General features: G+C 45.4%; 2 protein-coding genes across 2 annotated transcripts; both read right to left on the bottom strand.

Moving 5' to 3' along the window:
* Positions 1–736: 736 nt before the first annotated feature.
* Positions 737–6,893, bottom strand: SMG8 (SMG8 nonsense mediated mRNA decay factor). Its single transcript, XM_074160755.1, has 4 exons — positions 5,135–6,893; positions 4,336–4,481; positions 3,049–3,924; positions 737–1,170 (listed from the first exon to the last, which is right to left on the bottom strand). Exons 1-4 carry the CDS (start codon positions 6,891–6,893, stop codon positions 973–975), a joined length of 2,979 nt encoding a protein of 992 aa, XP_074016856.1. The 3' UTR covers positions 737–972.
* Positions 6,894–7,697: 804 nt separating this feature from the next.
* PRR11 (proline rich 11) lies at positions 7,698–11,406 on the bottom strand. The gene is made up of 9 exons (XM_074160853.1): positions 11,291–11,406; positions 10,730–10,883; positions 10,072–10,194; positions 9,505–9,762; positions 9,269–9,367; positions 8,604–8,713; positions 8,429–8,488; positions 8,241–8,337; positions 7,698–7,766 (listed from the first exon to the last, which is right to left on the bottom strand). Exons 1-9 carry the CDS (start codon positions 11,404–11,406, stop codon positions 7,698–7,700), a joined length of 1,086 nt encoding a protein of 361 aa, XP_074016954.1.
* Positions 11,407–11,681: the final 275 nt, after the last annotated feature.

Genomic DNA, 11,681 nt, shown 5'->3' with positions numbered 1-11,681 from the left:
CTCTAGAAACTAAACCAGCTGTCAGCGTACAGCCAATATCACTAGCACACCTTACCTTGACAAAAAGGTAGAAGCTGATTTACTGTGACTAATTTTTTGGCACCCACAGCCACGAGTGAAGCTCGCAGGATTTAAGCCACATCTTTTGGGAAGCATAATATAATTACTCAAACTCCCTCAATTTGAGATTCAAACTGGGCCCAAACCATCCTTTTAGCAACCAAAAGCCTGTTTAATCACTACAAGTCAAGATAAACTGACAAACTCTAGTTGCTTATAATGAACAACCTTATACAGCTCTATGTTTTCCACAAATTCACCAGCAGGTTTAGTTTCTGAAGAGATCTGTCATTACAAAATATGAAATCAAGTCAGCCTTTTAACAAAAATCTGATCTACGGATACAAATACAGTAAAATATTTCAACTTGATATAGGCAAGCACAGTTTCTGGCTGTGGTGTCAATACAGATCAGAACTGCAATGCCTTTTTTTTTTTAAAGATCGAAGACAAACGATTTCTCACATCAGCACACTGAAAGCATCTATCATTTACATAGAAATAGCTTGTTTAGAAAATGAGAAAAGATTCTGCTCATCATTGCCTCAGTATGATAAAGGCAACTCTTGATTTCAGGCAATGCTAATTTTTAAATATTCCAGAAGATGTACGTAGAAAGATATGATGGGGAAAAGCATTATCATTGAAAAAACTAGTAATACAGGCTCAGTGGATTGCGATAACCAGCGTTTATTTGTTACATATGGAAATTTAATAAACAGAAAATTTACATGTCTCTTGGTTTCCTTTATCCACTTTAACACCAGACCTTATTTTCAACCTGACTGTGTTCTAGTAAAACACGGGGCTTCACTAGATCAGTGATAGCTGTTTGCCAACAGAGGGGAATCAAAATCCAGGATTTGGATTGATAAATCTTTTTAAACTAATCTCAATCTACCATAATAAATCTTATTGTGTAATTGCTTTCAGTATTCCTCGGAGAACTTTGTAACTCATTAATTGTTGGCTTTCTTTGGGAGGAAAGCAGGGTCCACGCTCCGTCACGTACGCGTAAGGAAATCTAAGCACCCACAGTCCATCGGATGGAAGGGTTATTTCCTGCTTCTCGGGGTAAAATACAGGACAAGGTGGTGGCCCTGGTTGAACCTGAAAACAAAAGGAAATATAAGTTGGTAATCAAACATCATTAGAATTTAAAAAAAAAACAACAATCAATCAAACTTAAGAGCAAACTGAATCCAAGGAAGTTTGTTAAATCTTGCCTACAACCAGGTTCTTATCCACCGGAGCACACTCCAGGAAACCACTGTGCCTTTCTGTCAGACATCCATAAATTTCCAGTTTTATCACAGTGAAGATGCTGAATTTTAAGGCTGTCGGGTAGGTGATCTCCTACCAAGGAGACCCACGATACAAACACAAGCCATTCACCTCTCAGGCAGTAGTAAATGTGTGTTACAGTGGATTTCAACGCTGTAGCACACGTATCCTCGAGCTGCTACCTCGCTCTAAACCAGCACGAATTTCCAAGGATTCCATCAACACTTAATATGACTCTTGTACAATTCATATGAAAAGATTCAGAAAGTCTTATGCGCATGAGGAACTGATGCAAGAACCCACAGCACAAAGCGTAACGGATTTTCCAAATAGAACCCCACCCTTAGGAGTCCAAAGCTGCGATACAGATGGTAACTGGGAACAAAGAGCAAAATAATTATCAGCTCAAACTGAACCTGGAGTTCTTGCCTCAGTTTCAAACACTAACACGATAAATTGCAAAACATATTGAAATTTTGGTGTTGGTGGCAGGTTTTGGTATTCTTCCTTTAACTTCTAAACTGAAGAAGTTGGTTTTTTCAGTGGTGCCCAGGGATAGAAAAGAGGAAATGGGCACAAACTTGAATATAAGAAGTTCCACCTAAACATGAGAAGGAACTTCTTTCCTGTGAGGGTGGCAGAGCCCTGGAAGAGGCTGCCCAGAGAGGTGGTGGAGTCTCCTTCTCTGGAGACATTCAAAACCCACCTGGACACATTCCTGTGGGACCTGCTCTGGGTGGACCTGCTTTGGCAGGGGGTTGGACTAGATGATCTCCAGAGGTCCCTTCCAACCCCATATCATTCTGTGATTCTGTGAAAGCAGGCTCGTATCCGAGTAGCTGAATGTGTCCTATAAAAGAAGCCAACTCCCCTGGTTTGTGATTCGGTACGAAGGATCTTCTGGTACTTCTCAAACAGCTCGAAAGGTTACAAAGTGCCCCAAATCTGCCTCCCCACCGCCAACCTTCATATGGGTGTGTTTTGTGCTGACTGCTGCTGTTTTTCAGTGACACTACTGCCCAATGAACACCAATTTTCTTGCTGTACTCTAGCAAATAATAAGCACTTATGTGCACACAGTATTTCATAGAGCAGCAACTGAAGGAAGACACACTTGTTCATATTTTAGTAACTTAAAAAGTAAGAAAGTGTAAAGGGAGCTTTTTCTCCATTTTTTAACACATATTTGAAAATGGGAAAAAAAGCTCCTATTAAAAAAGCCAACACCTTTTCACCTCCTAAATTCAAAGGGTAACTAATAATAATCTCAGCAATGAGTCACTGCTTTTCTCTGTGACATTTAAAAACCTCATTCTCACACAGTCATTACTCACTTGTTATCTTTCTCAAACGAAGCAATCATTATGGCACGGAATGCTATTGATTCATCCTTGATAAAATATTTTTTAAAAGTTACTTTATACAAAGTATAAAGCTGGCAGAAGCCAATCTTGAACTTTAAAAAAAAAACACAAAAAACAAACAAGCAAAAAAAAGAAACAACAAACCAAAAAGCTGTTTATAAACCAGATACTTTTGGTGACTACTGCCTTAGAGAACATGACCAAAGTTGGTTTGAGGGTTTCCTGTAGCATCCCTCCGGCACCCTTTGCTCATCACCTTTGTGCCTCCCTGTCCTGCAATTAACATTGCAACGACCCACCCTTTTTCCGCAGTTACCAGATTCCCTCTTCCGTTCCCTACCTGAGGCGTTAATGTGATCTGCAGTGGAGCGTCAGGAACCACCACAAAGAGCCTCATGAACTGAGCGTAATGTGGCTTGAGTCCTCGTCCCTGAGTCGACGACAGGATGTACAGCGGCATGTCAGAATTGAGGGCTTTGATGGCGGATTCCTTTGGCCCTCCTCCCATCACCTTCATGACCTTATCAGGCCCTGAACACATGAACCTCCTACCACGTGCATCTTCATATTCAAATCCTACAAAAGCTCGAGCAATATCATCTCTCCGTCTTCCTCTTCCCATCACAACCGCGCTTCTTTTTCCAGGAACAGCTTTGTTCGGTGCAGGCCAGGAGTTGGTATCCAAGTCTCCTTCATCTTCAGTTCTCGTCTTGATGACAATGTCCCAAGGCATTAAATAGTTTGTTCCCGGGATAAAGCCTTGTTGATCTAAGCCTGTGTGGAAGTTATAAGCCTTAGCAGGCCCCAGCTTAACCAGTGACCAACTGGAGAATTTGGGCAAAAGGCCTTTGGGGCAATTAGAATGGAGCATCCCAGGGAGGTACTCGACAGTGGAAGCCTGGCGATCTACCAGGCTTGGCCTTTTCTCACTTTTGGAGTCCCCACTCTGCCCATGACTTTCTGTGTTGTCCCCTCCACCCTGGGCGTCAGGTGGGTAAGTGCCCAAGCTGCCCGTTGACTGCCCCAGGCTGAGGGCTAAGCTCAGGCCTGTGCTTTCTCCCTGAGTCTGAGGTTCTTTTTCTTTAAGTTTCTCGATCTCGCCTTCCGGAGGGGCAGGCGATGACTCATCCCGAGCAGGTGCCGGATCAGGTGTGCTCGGCTGAAATATGGGGAAGTTGATGTGCTCCAGTTTCCCACAGCATTTTTCTTCCAGCATCTATGAGAAAGAAGAGGGGGTTAAGTTTCCATCTTCCCTCTCTGGGATGAGGGAGTTCAAAGTCATAACATTCAGCAGCTACAATTAAGATTCAAGGGGTTTGCGCTACGCGAGAACCAAAGCAGCAATGGGAATACAGCCCACAGACGTGATGGATTTAAAATTCACGTGAACCAACACACTTTAAGTGTAAATCGATGCTCCTCTGTGCATGCGCTGGTGAAGACTGGAGCTGCCCACTCTGGTCAGCCCATCACGCAAACAATTTCTCCTCTCAGAAATATCTCCCCCAAGCAACGTTTACAAGTTGGTAAGGTTAAGAGAAAACTTAGTTGTGGTCACTTCGGAATACAGGCTTTGTTGATGAAGCAAAAGCATTGCTTGAAGCAAAAATAGAGACCTGATAGTTACCTGGTAAAAGTCATAGTTAGCTGCTTTGATATCAAAAGGATCATCCCGAGGAGCTTGTTTCCTCCCACAGTTACAGGCACCAGTGGAACGAGCGCGGCTGTTGTGGTACAGAATTGGAGGATTTCTGTCTGCTTCCGGCTTCTCCCCTAAAAGCAAAAAATCATTCAAACCCTAGATAAATTGCTCACCGTTTCTAAAGATTCTTTAATTCCCTTTATCCACTGCTTCCTCCCTGCTACACACACATGCAAAATTATTTCCCAGCAATGCCAGTTTGTCAAGGAACTCTTCCCTTTCCCACTTCTAATACAAAGTTCCAGTGTAGGTTATACCACTAAACTGAATCTTCTTTGTTTTCACAAACTCTTCCTAAAAGGCATAAATAGTTCTTCTGCCTGCAATAAACGCGCATCAGACAGTTTCCATTTCTTGACTGACATCAATCAAGCTATTTAAAAAAAGAGGGGGGAGCACTTATGCTGCCTAGAGAACTTTTGCTCTACAGTGGAGCTCTTCTAACCAGAAATGTCTCTAATTAGCAAGATGGAATCCAAGTTATTCCTACTACTAAAATCAAAGTTCCTACTAACAGTGCGCTTGCTCCTAAACATTACTCAACATGAAGGAAACCTGCACAACAGCTCTGCTATAATTAATCCCACTCTACAAAGATGAAGCTTTAAAGCTCCCATGCTTTCATCTTCCATAAACATGGAAGAATCGGTGTTTTCAGCCCAAGACATTTTAGAGCAGGTACGATATTAAACCATGAGACTCCATTACAAGTGAGCTTCTTTACCTGCTTTTGGGAGCAGATGAAATTTATGCACGCAGTGCTGGTCGGTTAAACTTCGCTCTTCGCAAAGCTGATGCCCGTTGCTCCAGAACTTGTAGCAGTCCTCGTTAAGCTGCATGGCGTACTTATGAAAGGCCGGGCCGCGGGCATGCTGACTGTACACACGCAAGGCCTGTGCCAGCTGGTTCTTATGGACCGTCATGGTGTAATTGTGGGGCAGGTTGGATTGATAGGCACTGTGGGCCATGGGGAGAGCTTTCTGGCAACGGTTTTCAGAGAATTTGGTGTCTATATCTAAATAGCCTTCCAAGACTTTGATGCTACCCATGATTTTTGAGCTCAGTTCCCCAGTGAGGGAGGTCGGGTCATCGTCTTTGCCTTCGATGGTCACTTCATACAGTTTTAAAGCTGCAGCAACCCACTTCTGGTAGGTTGGGAGCTCGAAGTGAGAGGGCTGCGGGTTCCTCCCCACACTATCATCGAAGCCCTTCTTGCTGAGCACCAGCTCCACGTGCTGCCACAAGAATTCCTTGAGGGTGCAGTCCACAAGCTGCCCGGAGGAGCTGGAGCTGCTGCTGCTGCTCTCTGCATGGAAGGACAGCTGCTGCCTGCCATGTCGCATCATCTGATACCTCCTGGGTCCCGACAAGGTGGGAGCTAACAGCGAGTCTGTCTCTCTCATGGTGCAGTTGCTCCTGAGTTGGTCGAGAAGCATGGCCACTGGGTCATCTCCGTCCTGGGGCCCACCAGCCACAATGTACACGAAAGCCTGGTTAGCAGGCACGGTGAACAGGCAGTTGATGCTCTGGTTGGTTAGCACCCTGCTCTTGCGGAAGATGCGGTAGATCTGATCCTCCAGAGCGTGCTGCAACCGCCTCTTGGGGGAGTGCTTCTTGGGGGGAGGCTTTTCGAGGTGACCACAGGGGTCCTGGCCCCTGCTTGGAAGGGGATCCACCTTCAGGGCCCCGTTGAGCTGGAAGAGGAAGAGGAGACGCGGAGGGCATGGCCTGCAGTTGAGCTTCCACTCCTTGCCAACGGGGCAGTCTTTGATAGCAGCCTTCAGGGAGGGCAGGACCTTCTGCCGCAGCCCGTCCAGCGCCCTGAAGACGCGGTCGTAGGTGATGTCGAAGGAGCAGGTGGGATGCACCAGCAGCAGGATGTGGCAGACGGAGAAGAGGTAGAGGAGGCTCAGGCAGTGCAGCTTCTCCTGGTGTTTCCAGAACTCGTGGGCCTCGGCGTGTGGCAGCGGGGCCGGGCCACCGGCGGGGTGGCCGGGGCCGCTCTCCCTGTTCTCGGCCGCCGCCAGGTCCCCGCAGGCCCGCAGGAGCTGCGGCGTGTCGCAGATGGAGGTGAGCACCAGGTACAGCACCCGGCTCTCCTGGCTGTAGTAGGCCTGCAGCTGGTTGTAGTCCTTGGCCGCCGGATCGCCCTCCTGCCCCGGGCCCCCGTCCGTCAGCTCGGGGTCCTCCTCCCCGAAGAGGGGAAAGACCTGCCGGTCGCACACGGTGCTCACCAGGGCCTCCTTCTCCGAGCACAGCTGCAGCGCCGTCTTCCCGAAGATGCCCACCACGCACACCTCCTCATCGCCGCCCGCCGCCGGGCCGCCCCCCTCGGCGGCGGCCGTGGCGGCTAGCAGCATCTCCCGCAGGCTCAAGGGCCCCACCGCGGCCGCCATGGCCCCGGCGGGAGGCGGCATGGCCCGGCCCGGCCCGGCCCCGCTCCGCCCGCCCGGAAGCGGCGGCGGCGCCCCGGCTCCGCGCATGCGCGGCCCGGCGGAGGGGGAGGGCCCAGGGTGGGCCGGCGGCGGCGCAACCGGTACCGGCGCTTCAGGAGCCCTCGGTGGCGGCCAACGGCACAAGACACGACGGGGCTTTGCAATGAGCCAGGAGCAACGACACGGCGGAGCGGGACGGCACGGGTCCCGGTCCCGCGGGGCCGTGATCCCCCGCCCGCCCGGTCTCTCATCAGTGCCGCCTGTCGCGACAGGCGATCCGACAGCAGCCACCCGCGGCACACGGTGCAATCGCTTCATACCTTCTTACACACATAATCGGACCCTTTGTTGGAAACTTGCAGCTTTTCACTTCTTTTATTAGAAAAAGAAGAAAAAAAGAAAGCTTTTCAGCTTTTTTTTTCCCCCCCCTAGTAACGTTAGAGTGATAAACTGCTGCTTTTCTTCAAACCTCTACAGTTACCGTCGAGATTTTTCTTCTTTAAAAAAAACAAAAATAACATGTAAAAACAATACTGACTTTGAGCAAATAGATATTTATATTACACGGAGCACCGGTGCTGGGACACACAACAGTCCCCGTCTCGGCAGCAGCCAGGGAGCAGGAGACTCGGGAGATTGCATTGATTTTCTTCCATTAACAGAGAAGATTCAACCAGACCCAGAGCCATTAAAAAGACGTTGCCTTTAAAAAGCAGAATTCCAAAGGGGTTTTCCATAATGCCCCATTTTCGCATGCACTAGATATGCTTACAAATACGTATGCCTGAGATAAAAATGGGATTTAAGTGGCTTCTTCCCGACCATGAATTTAAAATACATAGTTCCGTAAACCTACTTTTGTTCATCAAAGCTGTTTGTGGCGCTTAACCGGGCTGGCGAGGGGCTCTTCGGGTGAGCCATCTGTCAAAACAGGAAAAAGACCAACTCAGTGCTAATTATGACCGAGATAAAAAAATACAGCGTAATTATTACAAATGTCTTGACTGACATTCATCAAAGAAAACAGACGCAGCAAAAAATAAAAGACGTCATTAACCCTCGTATTTTGATCGCCTGCAAACTGGTGCTGTGATGTCAGAGATCACATTCAGGCACTAAAATAACCAATAAAAAAACCCCAATTTTTCTTCTTAACCGCTGTCAAACCACCTGGGAGACGGGGGCATTTCCATTCTGCAGTTACTTTACCATTAAAATGGGAATCAGTAAAACCAATGCCCTTATTTAGGGGTACTCAGGGCTTTTGGAGGAGAATTAGGGAGAGACTGTGATTTAGGTAACACACCCCAACGGCACTGCGCTGTAGGAAAAAAAAAAAATGAAATTCTATGGGTTTTAAAGTTTATCGTTCCAAAAAGACATATCCCGACTTGCCTGAAATTTGCGCCGTAGTGCCTGTGTCATTATTGGTGTCAACCCAGTCCCACATTCCAGGTTTTCTTTACTATTTAGTGGAGTGCCACCAGGGCTTCTGAAAAGATTGGAAACAAGGGGAATTATCTTTTTTTTTTTTTCCTATCTTTTCTAGAAAAACCCAAACAAGAGAATAGAAAGGAACTTGCCTTTGTATATTGACTTTCTTCAGATGTTTTCGAAGATCTAACTGATTTTTAGGAGGGGTACTAACAGAACAAAACAAATTGTTAAAATATTTTCCACTCCGTAAACAGTGTTAATCGCTGTTTAGAAAAGAAAAAAAAAAAATCTAATATCTTACATTACATTGAAATATCTTACATTAAGGAGTTTTTAGTGTAAGCTGATGGCTTGGATTTAGGTCTCAGAATAACACTCTGTAAATCCGAGACTGTAATTAATGCCCTGCGTGTCTTCGCTGGTGATTCTGCCTAAAGTAAGAAAAGAAACGTTACCACAAATAAATGTTAGAAGGGCCTCATTAACCTTAACTCTATTTAATATTTATACTCTGAAAAGACTTGTGTGGTTTATGGCTTTTATGCTTTTTGGAATCATTAAGATTTTAACGTGCCTTGGACAAAAATAGATTTATTTATAAAAAAAAAAAAACAAAAACCAAACAAACCAAAACCAGAACACTTCTGCAAACAAGATTTCAGCGAGGCAAAAGAAAGCCTAAAATCTATAACACAGACATAAAGCTACATGTTCTTAATCTAAAATGAGGAGAACTATCCTGCACGCTGGCTGAAGATTGGAGTTAGTCACTTAATTTCTTCACTTTGAACGCCCAGGTGTAGAATTAGGAGGATTACTTGAAGGATTAAAGGCGATCATTGGGTTTTTGGAAGAGAAGAATTAATTTATTGAAAAAAAATTCTATGAGGGGCTAAGGCAAGAACTGCAGGAAATACATCACTTCCAGCGTGGCGTTTGCCCGACACACCATCATCCATTTATCCATGTGTCCTCATCTGGTTTACCTTGTCCGTTCTCAGGTTGCTGTCTGTCTTCTTCAGTTTAACATTCAGGAGATCTTTGAGAGTGACCTGCATCGGCCCATCCTTTTTCAGTGACGGTGCCTGAAAACAAAGGTGGTTGGAAGGGAAATTAGGATCGACAAGTGACAGAGCGTTCACAAAGACACCCGTTCCTGATGAAACTGGGCCCAAAGAACCCAGCCACGAGTCAAGAAACAGAGGAACTTTTTGCTCCCTACCAAAAGTGCTTTAGAGCCGTTGCCCCGTTTGAGGAGGAGAGGTGCTGGAGGCAGTTTTGGTGGGGGCAGTGGTGGTGGTGGCGGCGGTGGCGGAGGAGGAAGAGGAGGAGGAGGGGGTGGTGCAGATAGAGGCTTCAGCTGTATCGCAGGAAGCCCAGATACTGGTGACGGCGAGTCCATCTGCGTTTGTACAGGAGCACCCAGAACTGGCTTATTACACCTTTGACAAAGAGAATTTTCTGCTGCAATTCCATTCATCTGAAAACAACATAAATAAAAAATAAGAGAATATTAAATCCACTGGCGAAAGTAGATGGAATTTCACAGAACAGACATTCTGGCTTCAGTTGATCCAGAAAGACATAAAAAGCCTCTCACGAGGCTCACCAGCAAACCAGTTCTCTCTATCTACGAAGTAATGGCAGTTTAGTAACGCTGAATGCGAAGAAGAGGTGAAACACTGCCCAGTGAGAAGCTCTTCAGATTTCAGTTTATCTGCACTGACCACGGTTCCTTACACGCTCACACAAGCAAACATTACCCTGCCCCCCTGGGACTGAGACTCACCTGGAGTGTTCCTTGTAGTCTGGAAAACTCAGCTTCCAACTTTTCCAGCTGCTCTCTGAACATATTTAGCTCCCTTAAATATATTTGTGATGGAAATATCGTGTCTTTAACCGCCTTAAAACTCTAAGCATAAAAAGAAACCAAGTAAGTGTTTTCATCAATTTATGTTTCCAGAGACAGGGCTATGGTTACTATTGAAAGTTCTATCGCAAGGTCTTCTCATTGTAGTCAAGATATGAAATTTCACCAAATATTTCCTTGGCAAAAACCCAAGGAGTGACTTCTCAAAAAAACCCTTTAACTTCACCTAGAAATTCTAAAGTATAATTCATATTTGACCTGATAAAAATCATACAATCATTTCTGCTATGAAAGAAAGACTGCACCTTTAATTCAGGGGAATTAAACAATTCCACTGCAAATCCTTCTGATATTGCAATAATCCCCCTACAATTTCATGTATGCATTTAATGCCCCCGGTGGCCTTGACGCTCTTCTCATACTTATTCCTTCAGCAGTAAACACAAAATACACTTTGGATGTTTCAATAAACGTACGTAAATTTACAGCTTAGTTCTCAAATCTGACTGTATATCCTGCACCCAAGTGCAAAGAACAACCTCACACATCGGCAAAAATGGAGAAGTAGAAAACTTACCTGTGCAACCGTGTTCTGGCACCAACAATACAGAAACGATGCTGTTGTCGTAAAGGGTTTTACCACGCTTTTTACACTGGGCAAGGCAAACGACCAGAGTGAGGACAGATGGCTTGGGGCAGGTGACGTGTTCGGAGGAAGATCACCCGCTGACCTGGGACAGAACATCACAGAATGCAGTCAAAATTATATCTATAATTTCAGCCTTCAAAAAGGTTAGCTGTGACCAATCACCTGGAAATGATAAGTACCAGTAACAGCAGGTGACATCGGGGTAAACATGAGCACAGAGACTAGGAAAGACTAAGATACATTTCAATAAAGGAGAGGGGGGAAATCATATTTGCAAAATGTTTTTATCCAAACTGCTTTTCCCGCACGTTAAAGTTAACAATAGAAAGAGTACTAAAAGACACACAAGATTAAACAATTCCGCAGCATCCGTACCAGGATGTAGAGACTCCAAACACAATTCTGGTTCCTCAGTTCCATAAGCCATCAGGATCAAGCAGCGGACCCAGAAACTGAGTTAAAAGGAAAATTTCCACCTGAGTCTCTTACCGTGGAGAAGAACAACCTGAACGCTGGGGGTTTGGGTTTGCAGCATCTCCTTTTTTTCCCCGTAGAAATTTTGCTCTGGTTCTCTTTTTCCGCCGGCATTTCTTATACTTTGCCATTACTGTTAAAAAGACACATTTAAAATGAATGGACAGAAAAGTACACACTTTCACACGGGGACAGAGCTGTGAGAAATCGGTGGGGAAGAACGTGGACTGCATCTCAAAAATCAAAAAGTTGCTCACAGTTACCTTGCTAGAAGCATTAGATAAAACTGATAACAAAATATATACTTAAGTTCCTATGATCTGCTGGGATGCATTTGTACATGAGAGGAGCGAACAATTAAAAAGTACTATTTTATATGGGCTTTTGTTGACAGTTTTTCCTTTAT

Source organism: Numenius arquata, chromosome 18 (assembly GCF_964106895.1).
Source record: "Numenius arquata chromosome 18, bNumArq3.hap1.1, whole genome shotgun sequence".
NCBI classification, from domain to species: domain Eukaryota; kingdom Metazoa; phylum Chordata; class Aves; order Charadriiformes; family Scolopacidae; genus Numenius; species Numenius arquata.
This window is presented reverse-complemented; position numbering and strand designations above follow the sequence as displayed.

What these genes read in the sequence shown, in the direction of transcription:
- PRR11 (XM_074160853.1), bottom strand. Translation starts at nt 11,406, where the DNA reads ATGGCAAAGTATAAGAAATGCCGGCGGAAAAAGAGAACCAGAGCAAAA. An exon ending in TCAGGTTGTTCTTCTCCACG is followed by an intron (nt 10,884 to 11,290) that starts GTAAGAGACTCA and finishes GTTCTGTCCCAG; the next exon opens with GTCAGCGGGTGATCTTCCTC. An exon ending in CACTACGGCGCAAATTTCAG is followed by an intron (nt 7,767 to 8,240) that starts GCAAGTCGGGAT and finishes CTGTTTTGACAG; the next exon opens with ATGGCTCACCCGAAGAGCCC.
- SMG8 (XM_074160755.1), bottom strand. Translation starts at nt 6,893, where the DNA reads ATGCGCGGAGCCGGGGCGCCGCCGCCGCTTCCGGGCGGGCGGAGCGGG. An exon ending in TCATCTGCTCCCAAAAGCAG is followed by an intron (nt 4,482 to 5,134) that starts GTAAAGAAGCTC and finishes TTTTGCTTTTAG; the next exon opens with GGGAGAAGCCGGAAGCAGAC. An exon ending in AGATCACATTAACGCCTCAG is followed by an intron (nt 1,171 to 3,048) that starts GTAGGGAACGGA and finishes TTTTGTTTTCAG; the next exon opens with GTTCAACCAGGGCCACCACC.